Source organism: Mchenga conophoros, linkage group LG5, assembly GCF_057382185.1.
Source record: "Mchenga conophoros isolate Kocher_MC1m ecotype Shallow Benthic linkage group LG5, M_conophoros_male_GT1.1, whole genome shotgun sequence".
Taxonomy (NCBI): domain Eukaryota; kingdom Metazoa; phylum Chordata; class Actinopteri; order Cichliformes; family Cichlidae; genus Mchenga; species Mchenga conophoros.
The window spans coordinates 16,013,095-16,028,647 of record NC_140530.1 but is presented as its reverse complement, the minus strand read 5'-3'; the positions used below and the strand labels follow the sequence as shown (position 1 = coordinate 16,028,647).

General features: G+C 39.4%; 1 protein-coding gene across 2 annotated transcripts in view; it reads right to left on the bottom strand.

The window, feature by feature from the left end:
* cpne5b (copine Vb) overlaps positions 1-15,553 on the bottom strand; it is a 144,674-nt gene that overhangs the window by 109,980 nt on the left and 19,141 nt on the right. The window contains exons 2-4 of one of the 2 annotated variants that reach the window (XM_085273605.1): positions 6,733-6,773; positions 6,349-6,395; positions 3,663-3,837 (exon numbers count right to left, since the gene is read on the bottom strand). Coding sequence is in view for 1 of the 2 variants with exons in the window: in XM_085273604.1 (XP_085129730.1) it covers positions 6,349-6,395; positions 6,733-6,773 (88 nt within the window). In the remaining variant the exon portion in view is untranslated. The remainder of the gene's footprint in view (positions 1-3,662; positions 3,838-6,348; positions 6,396-6,732; positions 6,774-15,553) is intronic. The other variant, XM_085273604.1, reaches the window with a different exon arrangement.

Here is a 15,553-nt window from a genome sequence, read left to right as displayed (position 1 = left end):
TTTGTAATGAGCGGCATTAATCATATTTTTTCTTAATTGATTTCCTTAATCAAATCCATCTTCATTCCTTCATGCCTAATATTACAATGATGCACAGATGTCAGAGGCAAGAATTCTTTCTTTTGTTAGAAAGATGAAAATTCAACCTGTGCTCAATAATGCAATAATGACATCGGGTCAGATGCGAATCGTATATAGACAAACTGTTTCCACAGACTACAACAGGTCTGCCTGTGAAATAGACACCATGAGGCAGAGGGCAAACGTGCTGTGTTGGTGTCATCAGCATCATAGCAGTCGAGAGGTGTTTGACCTTTAATGTGTAGGTAATGTTATGAAAACCAAACCGTGAAATTTAAGTGAAGAGAAGAATGTGTGGTTCCAGACATGGTTCAAAAACTTCTTTCCATCTAGAGTTTGTATAACACCACACTGGCCTTCTAATGCTGATTTTTTTGCATTAGTTGAAAATGTCAGTAAAGCGTTACCAAGTGCATCAAAATGTGACAAGGAGCAAGCGTCAGTATGTGATGAGTTCAGAATAAGAATATGTTGTAATATGTGCAAACTGTAGTATTTTTAGTGCAATAATGTTTATTTGTATGGGAATAAGCATGCAACTTCAACGAGTTCCACACAACATTCATAGCTTAAAGCAAATCTGCAACAGCCTTTTCAGAGTCACTCTTGTTTTCCACAGTCTCATAACTCACCAGCAAGTCTGTCGAACTCTTCATAGGGGTAAACAGAACCTGTTTGCAAAGATTAATCTTCCCATAACATGGAATGCAGCTTTTGTGAGCGAGTGTGAGTAAACGATGACTTTGCACCAATAGAAAACTTCACTCTTCTGTGATATTGCACCACTGTCGAATCCCTCTTTCTAAAAATAGGAGGGCAGGACTACTGATATTGAATCTGTGTTCTGCCCTGAGTTTTTTTCCGAAGCACCCGGAGCTGTTGATGAGGTTGTGAGCACATGTTAGTAAAGAGGCGGGAGATTGCAAAAATGAGCACCATACGTGATTTCCCAGCTGAGTGGAAGAGACAATACCGTGCTGCAGAGTTCATTAGATACTGCTGGGCTGCTGGAGCTGGCTAATGAGAATCTGGCAGGAAGTCCCTGACCTGCACCCTCGACATTTACACACATAGACGCAAGGCAGCTGGCACGCATATACTTATGGCATCTGAACTCTTCGGTCCGCTGATGTAGAGACCGATAGTGTCTCGTGTTGAAAATGTGACCATGTCCCTAAGTCTCATTGCAAGTGATCATGGTGTTAAATTAAGAAATGGGCAAAGGAGAACAGTAATAAAACATGTATAATCCATTATTATCTTTTTGGCTTTTCTATCCCAAATATGGCTAAGAGTTAATTATGCTGACCATCATACTTTGCATAAACAACCTTTTTTTTTCTTTTAACACACACAAATTGTCAGTGCAGATTTTTGCCATCTGAATGTGCTGTAGTTCTTTTTCTGTTCTTTGTGGCTCAGCAGACAGCAACACAGAGCTCATATAATGAGCATGTTGGAGTCAGTAGTGTGAATTAGTGTGAGATAGCTTTCTGTCTGTTTTGGCCTTCAGTGAAAAGCATTGGGGTGAGTTTAAAAAAGAAATCCCCAAGACAAAGAAAAGACACAGAAACACGAAGAATACTGAGCAGCTCCCCAGGACTGATAGAGAGTTTAGGGAGGAAGAGTAAAACAAGCAGCTGAAAACCATTTCTTCCACAATAAGTGCTGCATGGCTTCATGGGAAAACAACTCCCAAGGTTTGTTAGAGCTTCGAGCCACAGCTGTGATTGTGCGAAGTCTGGGTATATGTGTGCACATCAAACAAATTCTAAAACTCATGCACGCAGAAACAGGCATGTGCACCAACACACAAACGCACACTCATTCACATAGCAGGTAGTAGCAGATAATGTCAGACGGTGGGAAAAAATAATAGAAATCATCAACCGTGTCAATCTCCATTAGCTGTTCTCTGACTGGCTCACAGCATACAGTAATCACTCGGCAACTTTGCACCTCCATTGCTATGTTTTACTTGTTTATATATCCAACAGTCCTTCATTGTATGTATGTACTACATATAAGGTGCAACCATTCAGTTCAGCGACTCCACCTGTGAAAATAGATAAAAAATACAATTTAAATTTGGTCTATTTTCCCCTCATGTTTTCTCCCTTGCAGTGCAGCTCTCTGAGCAACGTTTGGTCCACAGGAAAATCAGAATGAGCCTTTCAGGGAGAGATCTGAAAGCAGTAAGTGGGCCAAAAGTAAACAAGGAGACAACCTGGAAGGGGAACTCCACCAGATTTAAGTAGGTTTTTTGTTTAGTTTTTTTTTTTATTGGAGAGAGTTTCTTATCGTTAGGACTACGCCTTATATTCATCTAATGAACCTAAAAATAAGTTGATGTAATTAAGTGTTAACATTACAGGCAGCCGGATCAGGTCAGGGACGAGACCCTGCCCCAAGTGGAGGAGTTTAAGTATCTTGGGGTCTTGTTCACGAGTGATGGCAGAAGGGAGCGGGAGATCGACAGACGGATTGGTGCAGCGGCTGCAGTGATGCGGATGTTGTACCGGTCTGTTGTGGTGAAGAGAGTAGAGCCGGTGCTCCTCCACATCGAAAGGAGCCAGCTGAGGTGGTTCGGGCATCTGACAAGGATGTCCCCTGGACGCCTCCTAGGCGAGGTTTCCCGGGCATGTCCCACCGGGAGGAGGCCCCGGGGCAGACCCAAGACACGCTGGAGAGATTATATCTCTCGGCTGGCCTGGGAACGTCTTGGTGTTCCCCTGGATAAGCTAGAGGAGGTGGCTGGGGAGAGGGAGGTCTGGGCTTCTCTGCTTGGACTGCTGCCCCTGCGACCCCGGATAAGCGGAAGAAAATGGATGGATGGTTGGATTACATTTATTAATAGGTCTTGTCTTGTGTTATATTGTAAGGAGAAGCAAATGGTTCACAAATATCCTTAATGTGACTGTGTTTGTATGGACATACTGTGGAAACTCAGTGAAGCTAGAGCTGAGACTTTTTGCAGCTGTGATTTTCTGGTATACGGTCTAATTACCCGAGGTACACTTACACAACGATTCCAGGAAGAAGTGTATTTCTAAGAGTGCTCTCAATTTGGGCTGTATTAGTCAGTAATACCTCAAATTGTTCGACAGTATGTTTGTGCCTGGTAAACATCTCCTATGACCTTTTCAGACTTGGTTTTGGATACTAGAGTCCATATTCAGGTTTATTTTCTCCATTGTTTTGGATGGGGAGTCATTATTGAAGGTCACTTAGTTGTTTTTAAAACAATAACCACTGGAGCAATAAAAAGCACTGAATCATCTTGAGCATAAAATCAACCTAAAAGTATCCTACAACTAAATCCGGAGCACTTTAATGTACTGTAGAGGATAATGAGTGCACAACGAAGAGAATCAAGTCTACACATAACTTATCTATGCACTAGTCTGTTGTATAAAGTGATGTGCATACTCTTCATCAAGAATGACCTGTATTAGCATGGCAGGCATAATGCAGTGTGCACCAAATACCGGAGGAGATGGAAATAATCGTCAAACGTGGCCCCACCGGTGTGCTAGAGGGCCCTGTCAGAAAGCATTATTTAGCAGTCCCTGGTGAGTCACCTGTTTTAGCTTTGCTTGTTCAATCGGAGGCGCTCAGTGTCGCTCACACAGCATCACCTGGAGCCGCTCCAACACATACAACTGGACAATATGACTGTGGATGCGATGGTTCATGTCCGCAAGGAGAGGGCTGATTTAAATGTTTCCTGGTGAACAGCAGAAGATGGAGTGCAATCTGAAGTGAAAATAAACTGAAGTGAAATGCTCATTATATTAATTACATTTTGTGTATTTGATTGGATTAGAAGGCATTCAAACTGAAAAAACAAAGAAGTGGATGGCAAAGGGACCTTTACTGTGCATATGCAAATGCATATGCGCTTAGGATTTACACATATGCATACACATTTTCACACCCAAAGAGCAGGGCTGTCAGCAATAATTCAGCTACCTTTGAATTAATCCCACACAGCCATCTGTTGGGAGTGAGTAAACATAAGAGCAGCAGATGAGTGTATAAATAAAACAGCCATATACCATATAAATAAACAAATTACATTAAATTATCATGTATTGAAAATATCTGTGCCCATTTGGACAATGAGCAGTGTTTGATGAGGAATCAATCAAACTGTGCACGTCCAGCCTTGGAGGGGATGCAAGTGAAATCACGGCTGTGGCACTGGGAACATAGCTGTAAATTAATATCATGCTATACTCATCACGTTACAGTTCCATTTTTAATGACTTTCTTTTTTCATTGCTGTCTTGGTTGATAGTTTTTAATATTTTTGTTGCCTGTTTGTATTACAGAACATTAAAATCGACTATCTAGTGCAGGAGTGGGCAATTCCAGGCCTCAAGGGCCGGTGTCCTGCAGGTTTTAGATCTCACCTTGGGTCAACACACCTGAATCACATGATTAGTTCGTTACCAGGCCTCTGGAGAACTGCAGGAGCTAATTTAGCCATTTAGATCAGCTGTGTTGGTTCAAGGACACATCTAAAACCTGCAGGACGCCCTCGAGGCCTGGAGTTGCCCACCCCTGATTTAGTGTCAAACTCTATTTATCTTCGCAAGGTTTGGACCAGACGTTCTCTAACGGGAATAGTTTTTAAAGCAAAACTCACTTTTGATTTATGATTTTTTGATTTAATGACTTTAATTTATTGTAAGCCAAACATGTATTCTCACTTACAGCATATTTGCTGTGTTTTTACACTAAAGCATTGCGCTAGCAATACTCTATAATTTTCAGATATGTGCATACACAGTACAGTGTATTGCATTACGAATTTATTAGACCAGCATCCGATGTAAGGTTTATGGCACAGCTGCTCCAAATTAAAACTTTTTTATGTTTCTACAATGGTTTATCCACCAGCATGCACGAGCTCTTTAATCAAAATGTATTTTTTCTTATGCTAAATTACAATTACTGTTGTTATCTATAAATGTACATCACAAAAAATAAGAATTGGGGGGGGGGGCTCTCGTTTTCTTGAATAATCTATAAGAGAATCTGAAATTGTTATTGCAGTTGTTACCTGGTTATGAAGGGTGAGTGTAGGTCTGATTTAAAGGATTGAGGAGAGATTCTCTTGTTCAGTGTGACTGCTTCTGAAGTTCATGTCCAGTGTCACCTGTATTTATTTCTTTACTTGTGCTTATAGTTGTTGCAATTTCTGCTGCCCCTTCAGCCAGATATCTCTTGGAAAAATAGAGTTTCAATCACAATGACACTCTTTAACTTGACAAATAAAAGATATTTATATACAAAAATATTTACCATGCCCGTGACAAATTTATTACAGGCTTAGTTCATAAACAGTATACTGTATATATTTTAATTTGGTCTTGCAGTCAGCATTTATTGCAATAGGACAAAAATTCTATTAAAATAAACTACAATGGCCACGTTCGATTTAATCGAAAGCAGCAGCTTGGCCCATTTCTGTTAATAGTTTTTGGATACAAATGGAGGTCTGTGAAACATCAACGGGCCACATACACATGCACTTGTATCTACTTAAAACTGTTCATCTTAACAACAGGAAAGATGCTGAATATTGTCAACTACATCCTTTTGAGTTAAATTGCTATTATTATTATTATTATTATTATTATCATTATTACCTTCATTATGTGCCACATTTGGGAATTTCTTCCATAATAAACATTCTGATGTCAGCTGCTTATCAGTATTTGCAAAGACATAAAGGTAAAGAGTTTGGCTTCAATACTTTATTTAACACTTTACTTCACATATTTATTTTGTATCATTATGTGTTTTGCTAATTCCACCTGCAATCCAAATAATTAGGTTTCATTAACTGGACAAACAGACAGAAGGGTGAGATGACAAGTAGAGAGCTGATGGTAATGCCGCATAAACCAAACAAGCCTCACTAAGATGTGGATTAACGAATCTGCAGCGTGCTGTTTAGTCCCCAAAATGTCAGCATATTGATCATTATGGTGTGAGGGTTTTTGTTGTTGGTTGAAGTCTCCAATTAGGGAATATTTCCTTGGCATTTTAAGACGACTGATGCTTGAACAAGTTTAATGAATTGTCAAAAAACACTCACAGAGAAAAAGGGGGAAAGAAAACCATGAGCTGAATGTCTTAACTGGAGTGCCACCACTCCACCCCTGTGCACACAGAGAGCAAGGCCAGAACTTAATTGGACACGCTGTAAGTTCTTTCTTTTTTGATTTGTGTGTGCATGTTCGTGTGTACACTCACCTCTCTCCACTGTTTGGTTTCAACACCTTGTGTATAGAGCACGCACACTGTGAAAAAGTGCCAGGGAGGGACATAAAAAGAGGAAATTTGGTGAAAGAAAGAGAAAACAAGAACCAGGGGGGGAGAGAGAGGAAGAAAAGAGAGTGAGAATTAGAAAAATGGAGGCAAATTCCAAATGGGAAATCAATGTGAGGGTTTTAGCTCCAGTGCAGTGAACAAACAGCCACAGCACACTGAGGGGGGAAAAAAAAGATTTCCCAAACTACAAGGCAACATATCGATAAAAAACACACAGAGGAGAAGTAGAGAACGACCACAACCAGAAGCAGGCGTAGAAAAATAATAAAGTACCATAAATAGGAGAAGTCTTTACAAAATACTCACTTGGATCTGACTTTGAGAATGTGTCTTTATCCAGCAGATTTCTGGAAAAGGAAGAGAAGAAAAAAGCAACAACTGTTACTCATGCTGACAGCTTGACATGAGTCACTTATACTCAGCTATGTTCTAATATTTATGTGCACATACGGTATATTCTTGTCAAGTTTAAGATGATACAATTTTTTTAACCAGAAGCCCACTTGAGAAGTGCAGAGCCTTATCTGACAATTTTACAGAAAGTGATCTGATCTGCTGATTCAGATCACTGTGAGTTTTGTGCGCTCTTCATTTTGTGCCTTGGTTTTCTGGTTTTCCCTTTTTTCCTTTCTTCGGGTATCTAGTTTGAGCTTTTGTCACATTGTAGTCTCTGGGGACTTTTTTTGTTGCATCACATTTCATCTGTCTCTCTCAGCCTCCACTCGTCCCCCTCTCACTGCAGATTCACATCAAACATGCAAAACTCCTCTCTGATGAGAGACTATCAAGAATTTCCTCTCATCGTCACGGCGATTTTTCACCACCACTCCCGGCATCAAAGCCATGATACCTTGCAAATAATTAGATATCAAATTAGATGCAAGCCAGCATTAACACAAGAAGGAAAACAATAAGCCACCCCACATTTAACATCAATGTTTCATAGTGGCGTCTGTTCTCATGTCAGCTCTGTTCATTCATTCAAGTCAAAACGTTGGATTCTTTAAGGGGATAAACCCCAGGTCCTAGTAATGTAGATTTTTAGCATGTTTTGAGATCAGATTTAGGGTAAATGGCATTAACATTGTCACCGTTATAGGGCAGTCAAAGTGGTAGAAAACACTGAAAGATGGGTGTTGTGAGGTACATTCATATTAGAGCAGGAGCAAAAGCACTGCCCATATCAGGGATCAGGATAAAGGGTCCAAAGCAGGATAGCGACGCAGAGATTGGGAACACAAAACAGAAAAAAAAAAAACACCAAGTATGATGAGCAGGAGCACAACAGAAAAACAGGAGACAAAGGTGGGAACAGGACAGAAAACAAACACAAACTTAACTAATGAGGGTGAGTCACCGAAAACAGCAGAAGGTAAAACAAGAACAAGGCTTTAAATGTAAAACAGAAAGTAAAAAAAGGCAAATAACTAACACTGAGACACGAGGACTAATATAAACATGGTGATAGAGACAAGAAACAGGCGAACTAGAAGCACAAAGAAACAGCACACTAACAAAGGTAACAGGGAGCGAAAGAACACAAATACTCAAAAGTCTATTACAGTGAGGGAGCCGTGGCAGCGGGGAGGGAGCACAAAAGGTATGCGACCCTAACTTACTTCATAGTGACTGATAAGACCCACTCATGAAGCAAACATGGGCGCCTGCAGCACTGCAGAACATTTGTGTCCCCCATCAGCCAATGAGAATAACTACACAATCTCTGTTAAGTTATTGTTTATGCCTTTCACAAAGAAATCCAACCATGTTTAATAATTTTTTGGCTTCACCATCTACCACTTTTCGTTTTTACCTGAAGCACCATGTGTAGTGTATGCTGGTTTTTTATTATTATCCCCTATGAGGAATACAATGTAGAACCATTGGTCACTAATCAACAATTCTACTACTTGTATTATTTATTTGGGATAACGCAGTCAGTAATTGTGGGGTCACCTCATTATATAGTGTCGTTACACGATGCTCACTAAAAAATCTAATAGGAAGCAGTGGATGATTCCTAACAAACCCTCGTTGCTGTAGCCTACGCTCTGTCTGTTGCTACCGTCTTCTGCTCTTCGGCTCTGGCAAACCATTTATTGTCAGTTAACATAAAACACAGGGGAACAGATTAAAAACTTCTGGCGTTTTGTGAACTTCAGAGAGATCTACCTGATGGCCTTAATCAGCACTGAGTGAGCTTGTTTGTCAAACCCTCTAATAGACATTCATTTGTATGTAAAAGACTCTTACTCTAGCTTTAGAAATGAAAAGTTCACTAAGAGTGCAAGGTTATTTTCACATTTACAATCCCTACGTTTGCAAATGTGATTGCATGTGAAGCCTTTGACATGCACAAACAAACATGCTCTTTCATTCATTCCCAGGCAATGAAATCAACTGGCTAGCGGGGATATCAAAACTGAAAATTGTTGGGTTGGATTTTGCACAATGGCAGCCTGATTGCTAACAAGTCTCCGTGTTTACTCATCTCTGCCCTCCCACCTTACCTCTTACTTTGTAATGGCATGTAGCGTTCAACCTCACACGTTTATATCTGTCATATTAAAGAACAAAGACTTGATGAATCGTGGATTTTGATTGGTAATAGAACTTGACCACAGTTTGGGGCTTTAAAATATGACAGATTTTTTTTAACCGTGCATTGTGCAGTGTATTTCATTTCAAGACTAATGTATTTATTAACAACTGCCACCTCTGGCACCTCGTCCCAGCAGATGTAATTACAGACGTTTTCCTATTATAGATCACAATGTAAGAATCCCCTTAAACTCAAGTCTGATGAGGGCCTGCCACACTGATTTACAGCAAAGGTTGCAGACACAAAATTACAGGCTTGTATTTGACTGGAAAGAGCGCATAAAGGTAATTGTCAAGGATCTTGTTCATTCCTTGTTTCTCCACCTACTGTACAGGTCCCACTACATCTTCCAGCGTCCTTCACGTAACATCTGTAAAGTATTGTTTTTAAAGCTTTTTACTTTTTCTACTTTCCCTACACCCTCACATGAAACAGGAATTAATGTCTCAGTCAAGGCTTAACCATACTACACATGTACAACACACTAGTACATCAAACGTCCTTTAAGGAATGTCTTCAAATACTATAAAGGTATTTTATGTTGGTTTGTTTGAATACATCTCTGACAGATGAAGTTATGTTTGTAAATGTTTACACACTCAAATCATTCTTTTCCCTCATAAACATGGAACAATAATTCTGAGTAAAACGCAACTGGAAGATAATCAGATCAAAGCTTCATTTATTCAAATAATTTATCACTAAGGAGGACACGTTTGGTGTGAACTGACTGTATAAAAATCAAGTAGCTTCCATGTGACCAGTTTCCATTAAATTTAACCTGTTACATTGTAATTACATGTTACTAAATTACATGCAACCTTTAAAGGTAATTCATTTCCTTAAAGTCAACATTTTGGCCATTTAGGCATGAATCCATACTACCTGGTTACTTAAAATGGGCTATTTGAAATATCAACACGAGCAACACAAAAAGCAGAAGTTTGACGAGTATAGAAGTAGTGTTAATCACATTTTTCTCTCAGGCCTTCATGTGGTTTCAGATCTTTGATCTTTAATTTAGAAACCATTAGTCTCAAACCATGCGGGGCCTTTCACTGTGCTATCATTTGTGATTTGCTAAAATCACAAACGAAATCACACAACAATAATTCATCCAAACACTAATGGGCTCAGAGATGTACAGGAGTCTTTTATCTGAGATAATAGAGTGGAATTAAACACTATTTGACTCCGGACAGAGAGGTGTTCTCGTCTTTTGAAGTGTGTGCTGCACGAAGGCCAGCGCGTGCTTTTGAGCAAACATCCTTTGGGAACATAAAACTGGAGCTGGCATAAAGTGATTGACAGTGAGCTCGTGCCAGTAAATCTTTATATTAATTATTTGCCTGCTTTTGTGTGTGTGTGCTTTCCTCTTAGCTTTTTCCACCCTGTCTCTCCTGATCTATTCCCGCCTGATTTTAATGCATTTTTTTATGAATTTGACTTTCTCTAACTTAATCTCTCCCCCCGTGTTTCGAGTGTTGTGTCACACCTCCATCAAGTCTGACCTTTTCATAATGTTTGCCAGAGGCTGCTATGTTCCTTGCTCTATTACCCTTCACGTTTCCTCTTGCTCGCTTGGTCACGACAGCGACACGAGAGCCTTCACTCGAGATGACAAAGCCTGTTGTCTCCTCTGATTCTCGCTTCTGTTTCTTTCTCGTTTCATTTTCTTCTGCAATTTCTGCTGCCTTCCACCTGAAGCTGTGCTCTTTCATCCACACTAATCTGTTTTGATTTTTCCTCTGTTCCCGTATTTTCTCTCCCTCCTTTAAGAGCTTTCAAGAGCACACCGATAAGAAAAAGAAACACATAAAGTCCTGAAATGTTTTGTTTTTTATCTTACATTTAGGTTAGAAAGACATTCTGAGCTACAATACTCTGTGTTTGTAAAAATGTCTTTGGGTGAAGTATTGCAGTCTAATGTCCCTGAAATGCCTACATCTCAGTCTAAATAACCAATAAAAACCATATTTGATACCAAAAAAGGCAATATAATTAAATTAGCAATTCACCGTTTAAAAATTCTGCCCTGCTTCAACTCCAGTTGCAGAGAAATGAGGAAATTTGAAAAAAAAAAACACCTAGCTATTTTCAGATAACAATGCTTGTATGCAAAACTGTCCCAGGAATGCATTGTTAATAATAATTGGATGCTTTGTTCAGTTTAATTTATTCAGCCCTTATCCAAATACATATTTAGTTACATCTGGACCCTTTCCATCCACCACCTCACCATAACAACCCTCAATAGTACATTAGCACACAGCAAGCAATCACATTTATTTATGCTTCATTGTCGTTGTTGTTTGAATGGGAGGCCTCTAGCAAATTACTCTGGCAATCTTACACGTAATAAATGTTGTAAACTTCTGAAACTCTGGGACCACTAAAAATATTATCGGTACAGGTGTAAACGTGAGCCGGTACAAACTGATCAGAAGTTGGTTTTACTGACTTTGTAAGCCGGGGAGAGAAGACAAAGGGTTTTGCACACAGTTTGTCACAAGTTTTGATTTTTGTGAATGGCCATGTTTAACAAGTGCATCACCAGCACATGTCAAATTACCGAAGCAGTTTAGGCATTGGTGTGTAGTTAAGTCCATGGACTGGGTACTAGCATGTAAATGATACATGAAACTGTGACAGGCATCATGCTATTAGTAGAGATGGCACGATACCACTTTTTTATGTCCAATACCGACATCATAATTTTGGATATCTGCCAATACCGATATAAATCCGATTTAGTGCATTTTAGAATCAGTAAAACTGTTTTTGTTTTTTTTATATTTTGCTGCTTTCAGTGTAAAGTAACTCCAGACCACCGACAGGTCTCGCATGCCACAGCCGCTCTATCCATCCCTAGCTATTGCTGATACTAACTAATCAACTGGTGACTTTCATGGAGACTATAAACCGCAACTATGATACCTGTAAAATAAATGTCATGTAAACACAGACTTTCTTTCTCTTCACTGTTTCATTCTAGTTACTGTCTGTGTATCAGCGAGCTTATTATTTTCTCTTTTTGTTCAAGAAAAAAGAGGTGGCAGAGGTCGCCATTGTTCTAACATATTTGATACTTTCAAAACTGAATAAAGATCGGGTTACCTGTTCATTATTTATTCCATTTTTTATTTAGAGCTGTTAATGTGTTACAATGTTTTTAACCTCTGTAGCGTCACATTGTAGGAAAAAACATTGTGTTAAGTGTAAAGGTTGATAAAGGTTGAGCTTTTCTACAGTCTTTGAGAGTCTGATAAAATAAATTAAACAAAGCAGGTCTGTCTGTGTTAAAGAGTATTATTAGCTTTGCCAAGGAGGTTATGCTTTTGGGAGCATTTCTGTGCGTTTCATTCTGTCTGTAGACACAATAGCTCAAAAGGTTATTGGTGGATTATGATAAAACTTCGTAGGGTTGTAGCGTGGGCTCACGCAAACGATCCAGTAAAATTTGGTTTACATCCAACAAGGTCTTGAAGGTCAACTTAATGATTTACTGATCAAAAATTGATAACTTAGCCTTAGAAACTATGAGAAAGTACTGTATGAAGATTTAAATACCATACAACATTTGACCTCTGACCTCTCTATATCAAGGTCAAAAGATTGATCTGAAGGTCAAAATGATAGTGAAGTTATTCATGTCTAGCTATTTACAAATGAATACCTATTACCCTTTAAGTACTCCTACATAATGTTTATATAATCAAAGTAAACATGATACCCTTATCAGATTTTCTCTGACGTTTAAAGAGAACAAAGAAAAAAATGCATGTACACAAAAATAAATATTATACAATTAAAAGTTAATGATGCCCAGAGATGGAGCCCTGAGTGCTCCTTGTTATTTCCTATTGTTGTCTTGATGCAGGACATTTTGGAATAATGCAAACACTATTCATCAAAGAAACAGCAAAGCAAAAAGTGTTTCACTTTTTTTTAACTGTGGACATCACTCTGTTATAACTTTGTTTGAATCTGGGTTACTCAAAGTTACCAACCAATCATGCAGGAACCTCACCAGGAAATAGTTTTTCCTCCCCTTTAACCTCACATCCCTAATGTAGTTTATGTCATTCCCACTCACTGATCCAAAATGAATCCACTTGTATCATTTCCTATATCCTCCTCTATATCGCTGTCATTTCCACCTCCTGTTTATCTCTCGGTGGTTTATTATCCTTCTAATGGTCTCTCCATTATCTCTTATCGTAAATACAGCCCCAAACTGCTTTCATCCCCATGCAACTGCAGTTCTTTCCCCAAGCAGTCAATCAAGGTATATATTTTAGTTGTGACCTGTAGTCAGATTAAATCACTCCATCCAAGTCGGCTATTACAAGCCGGTGGGCACAGGTTCAAATGTGAAAAACTGCAGCTGAGTGCATCACAGGGCAAATGTGAGGAAAACATTTATGGATTAATAGCAAAAAAAAAAAAATGTTTACAGTTTTGATGATATAGTTGTGGTGCTGTGATGCGGTAAAACATTTTTTGGCACTGTGTTATCAAAATGCTGCAGTTATGTAGATTCAATCTACATCTGCAATCATTCTGGCTATCCTATAAGGCCAACTGAAGAATCCGTTCAGGTCCTATAAATCAGTGTTTTAATTTTAGCTTTTTATGAGAAGCCATCTTTTACAGTCATAGCATTCAAGGCGTAAAGACTGGTGGTGAATAAAGCACACAATACACACAGGATATCTGTAATCTAACAGACAATGACTGAAACAGCATCTGCCACTCTATAAACTATGTTGCTATGAATATCAATTGATACAATCTGTTCATTTAAACTCAGTACGTCTTCGTTGTGTCTTGAGGGAGTACATCATTTTGCTTCTGCTTGAAGCAGAAAAGTTGCCGTGAATCACATGTAGGGGTCCTCTGGGAGTAGCATTGTCATATTTTCAGATAAATAATTGTTGGAGAAGATAGGATTTTTGCACTTTGGGGTCCACTAAATGTAGAGCATGACAGGCAAGCAATATATGCTACTATGATGAAATGCTTACTGATATACAGGTTTAATCTCTAGGTAGCACATTAGGTATGATGTGGATGTTAATTATCTTTTTCTTAACTGATCCGCATTTCTGCTATCACTGGCACAAGCTACACTCACTGACCACTTTATTGGGTACACCTTTTCAGCTGCTCATTAGTCCAAGTTTCACCCAATCAGATCCAGACAGTCAGTGTATTTAGGCCTCGATATCGAGAAGATCGCTTCAGCTTCAAACCGTGCATCACAATATGGAAGAAAGGTGATGTACTTTGAATGTGGCATTGTTGTTGGTGCTAGATGGGCTGGTCTGAGTATTTCAGAAACTTTTAATATACTGGGATGCAACCATCTTTAGGATTTACAGAAAACGGTCCACAAAACACAAAAATCAAGTGAGCAGCATTTTTCTGGGAGAAGAATGGCTTGTTAATGCCAGAGGTCGGAAAAGAATGGCTAGACTGCCTTAAGCTGAGAGGAAGACAACAGTAACTCAAATAAGCACTTGTTACAACCAAGATATGCAAAAGAGCATCTCTGAATGCAAATGTTAAACCTTGAAGCAGATGGACTATAGCAGCTAAGACCAAATTTAGGTGGTGATCCTGTCAGCTATGAACTGAAAACTGAAGCTGCAATTTGCATGGACAAGTTGGACAATAGAAAACTGGAAAAAATGTCCTGGTCTGATGAGTCTCAACTTCAGCTGCAACATTTGGATTGTAGGGACAGAATCTGGTAAAAACAATATAATGGTATTCAAACTACTGTTTTTGGTGGTATTAGAGTGATATAATAGTTTCTTGGCACACTTTGGGTCCATCATCGCATCACAGACTACCTGAGTGTTGATGACCATTTATGTGTGTTTTGATAGCCGCTTCCAGCAGGATAACATACCACATCAGAAAGCTCAGATAATCTTAAACTGGTTTCTTGAACATAACAATGAATTCTTTGTAATCAAACTGGCTTCATAATTGTCACTTGTTACTTCCCCCTCCCCGCCTAGACCCCCCAGGGGAACGTAACAAGGGTGACCGGGTCAGAAAAAGGAGTCAAGGAGGCGAAACAGTTAAATAAAACAGTTTTATTGAAGTAATTCAACTAAAAGAGACGGACAAGCCGCTATCACCATAAAAGTAACACAAACAAAACTCAGGCATTGGTCAGTAATGCAAAATGTCAAAAGGAAAATGCAGCTCACTAGCTGACAACCACAAAACACAGCTCACCAGCTGGAAACACCGCAAAAACACTCAGCTCACTAGCTGTACCCACACAAATGGCACTCTGGCCCAGAGCTCACCCTGCTCTGGGCTTAAATACCCTTAATTGCTGATGGGAGTCAGCTGCGCCGGAGGGAAAGGTGGCATCTCAGGTAGGAGGTAGTGGGACACGCCCACACAGGCACCCTCAGGAGAGAGAGAGAGGCCCTGCTAGGGCCGTAACAATAATCACCAGCTCTCAAACCAATAAGCACCTCTGGGATGTGGTAGTACAAGAGA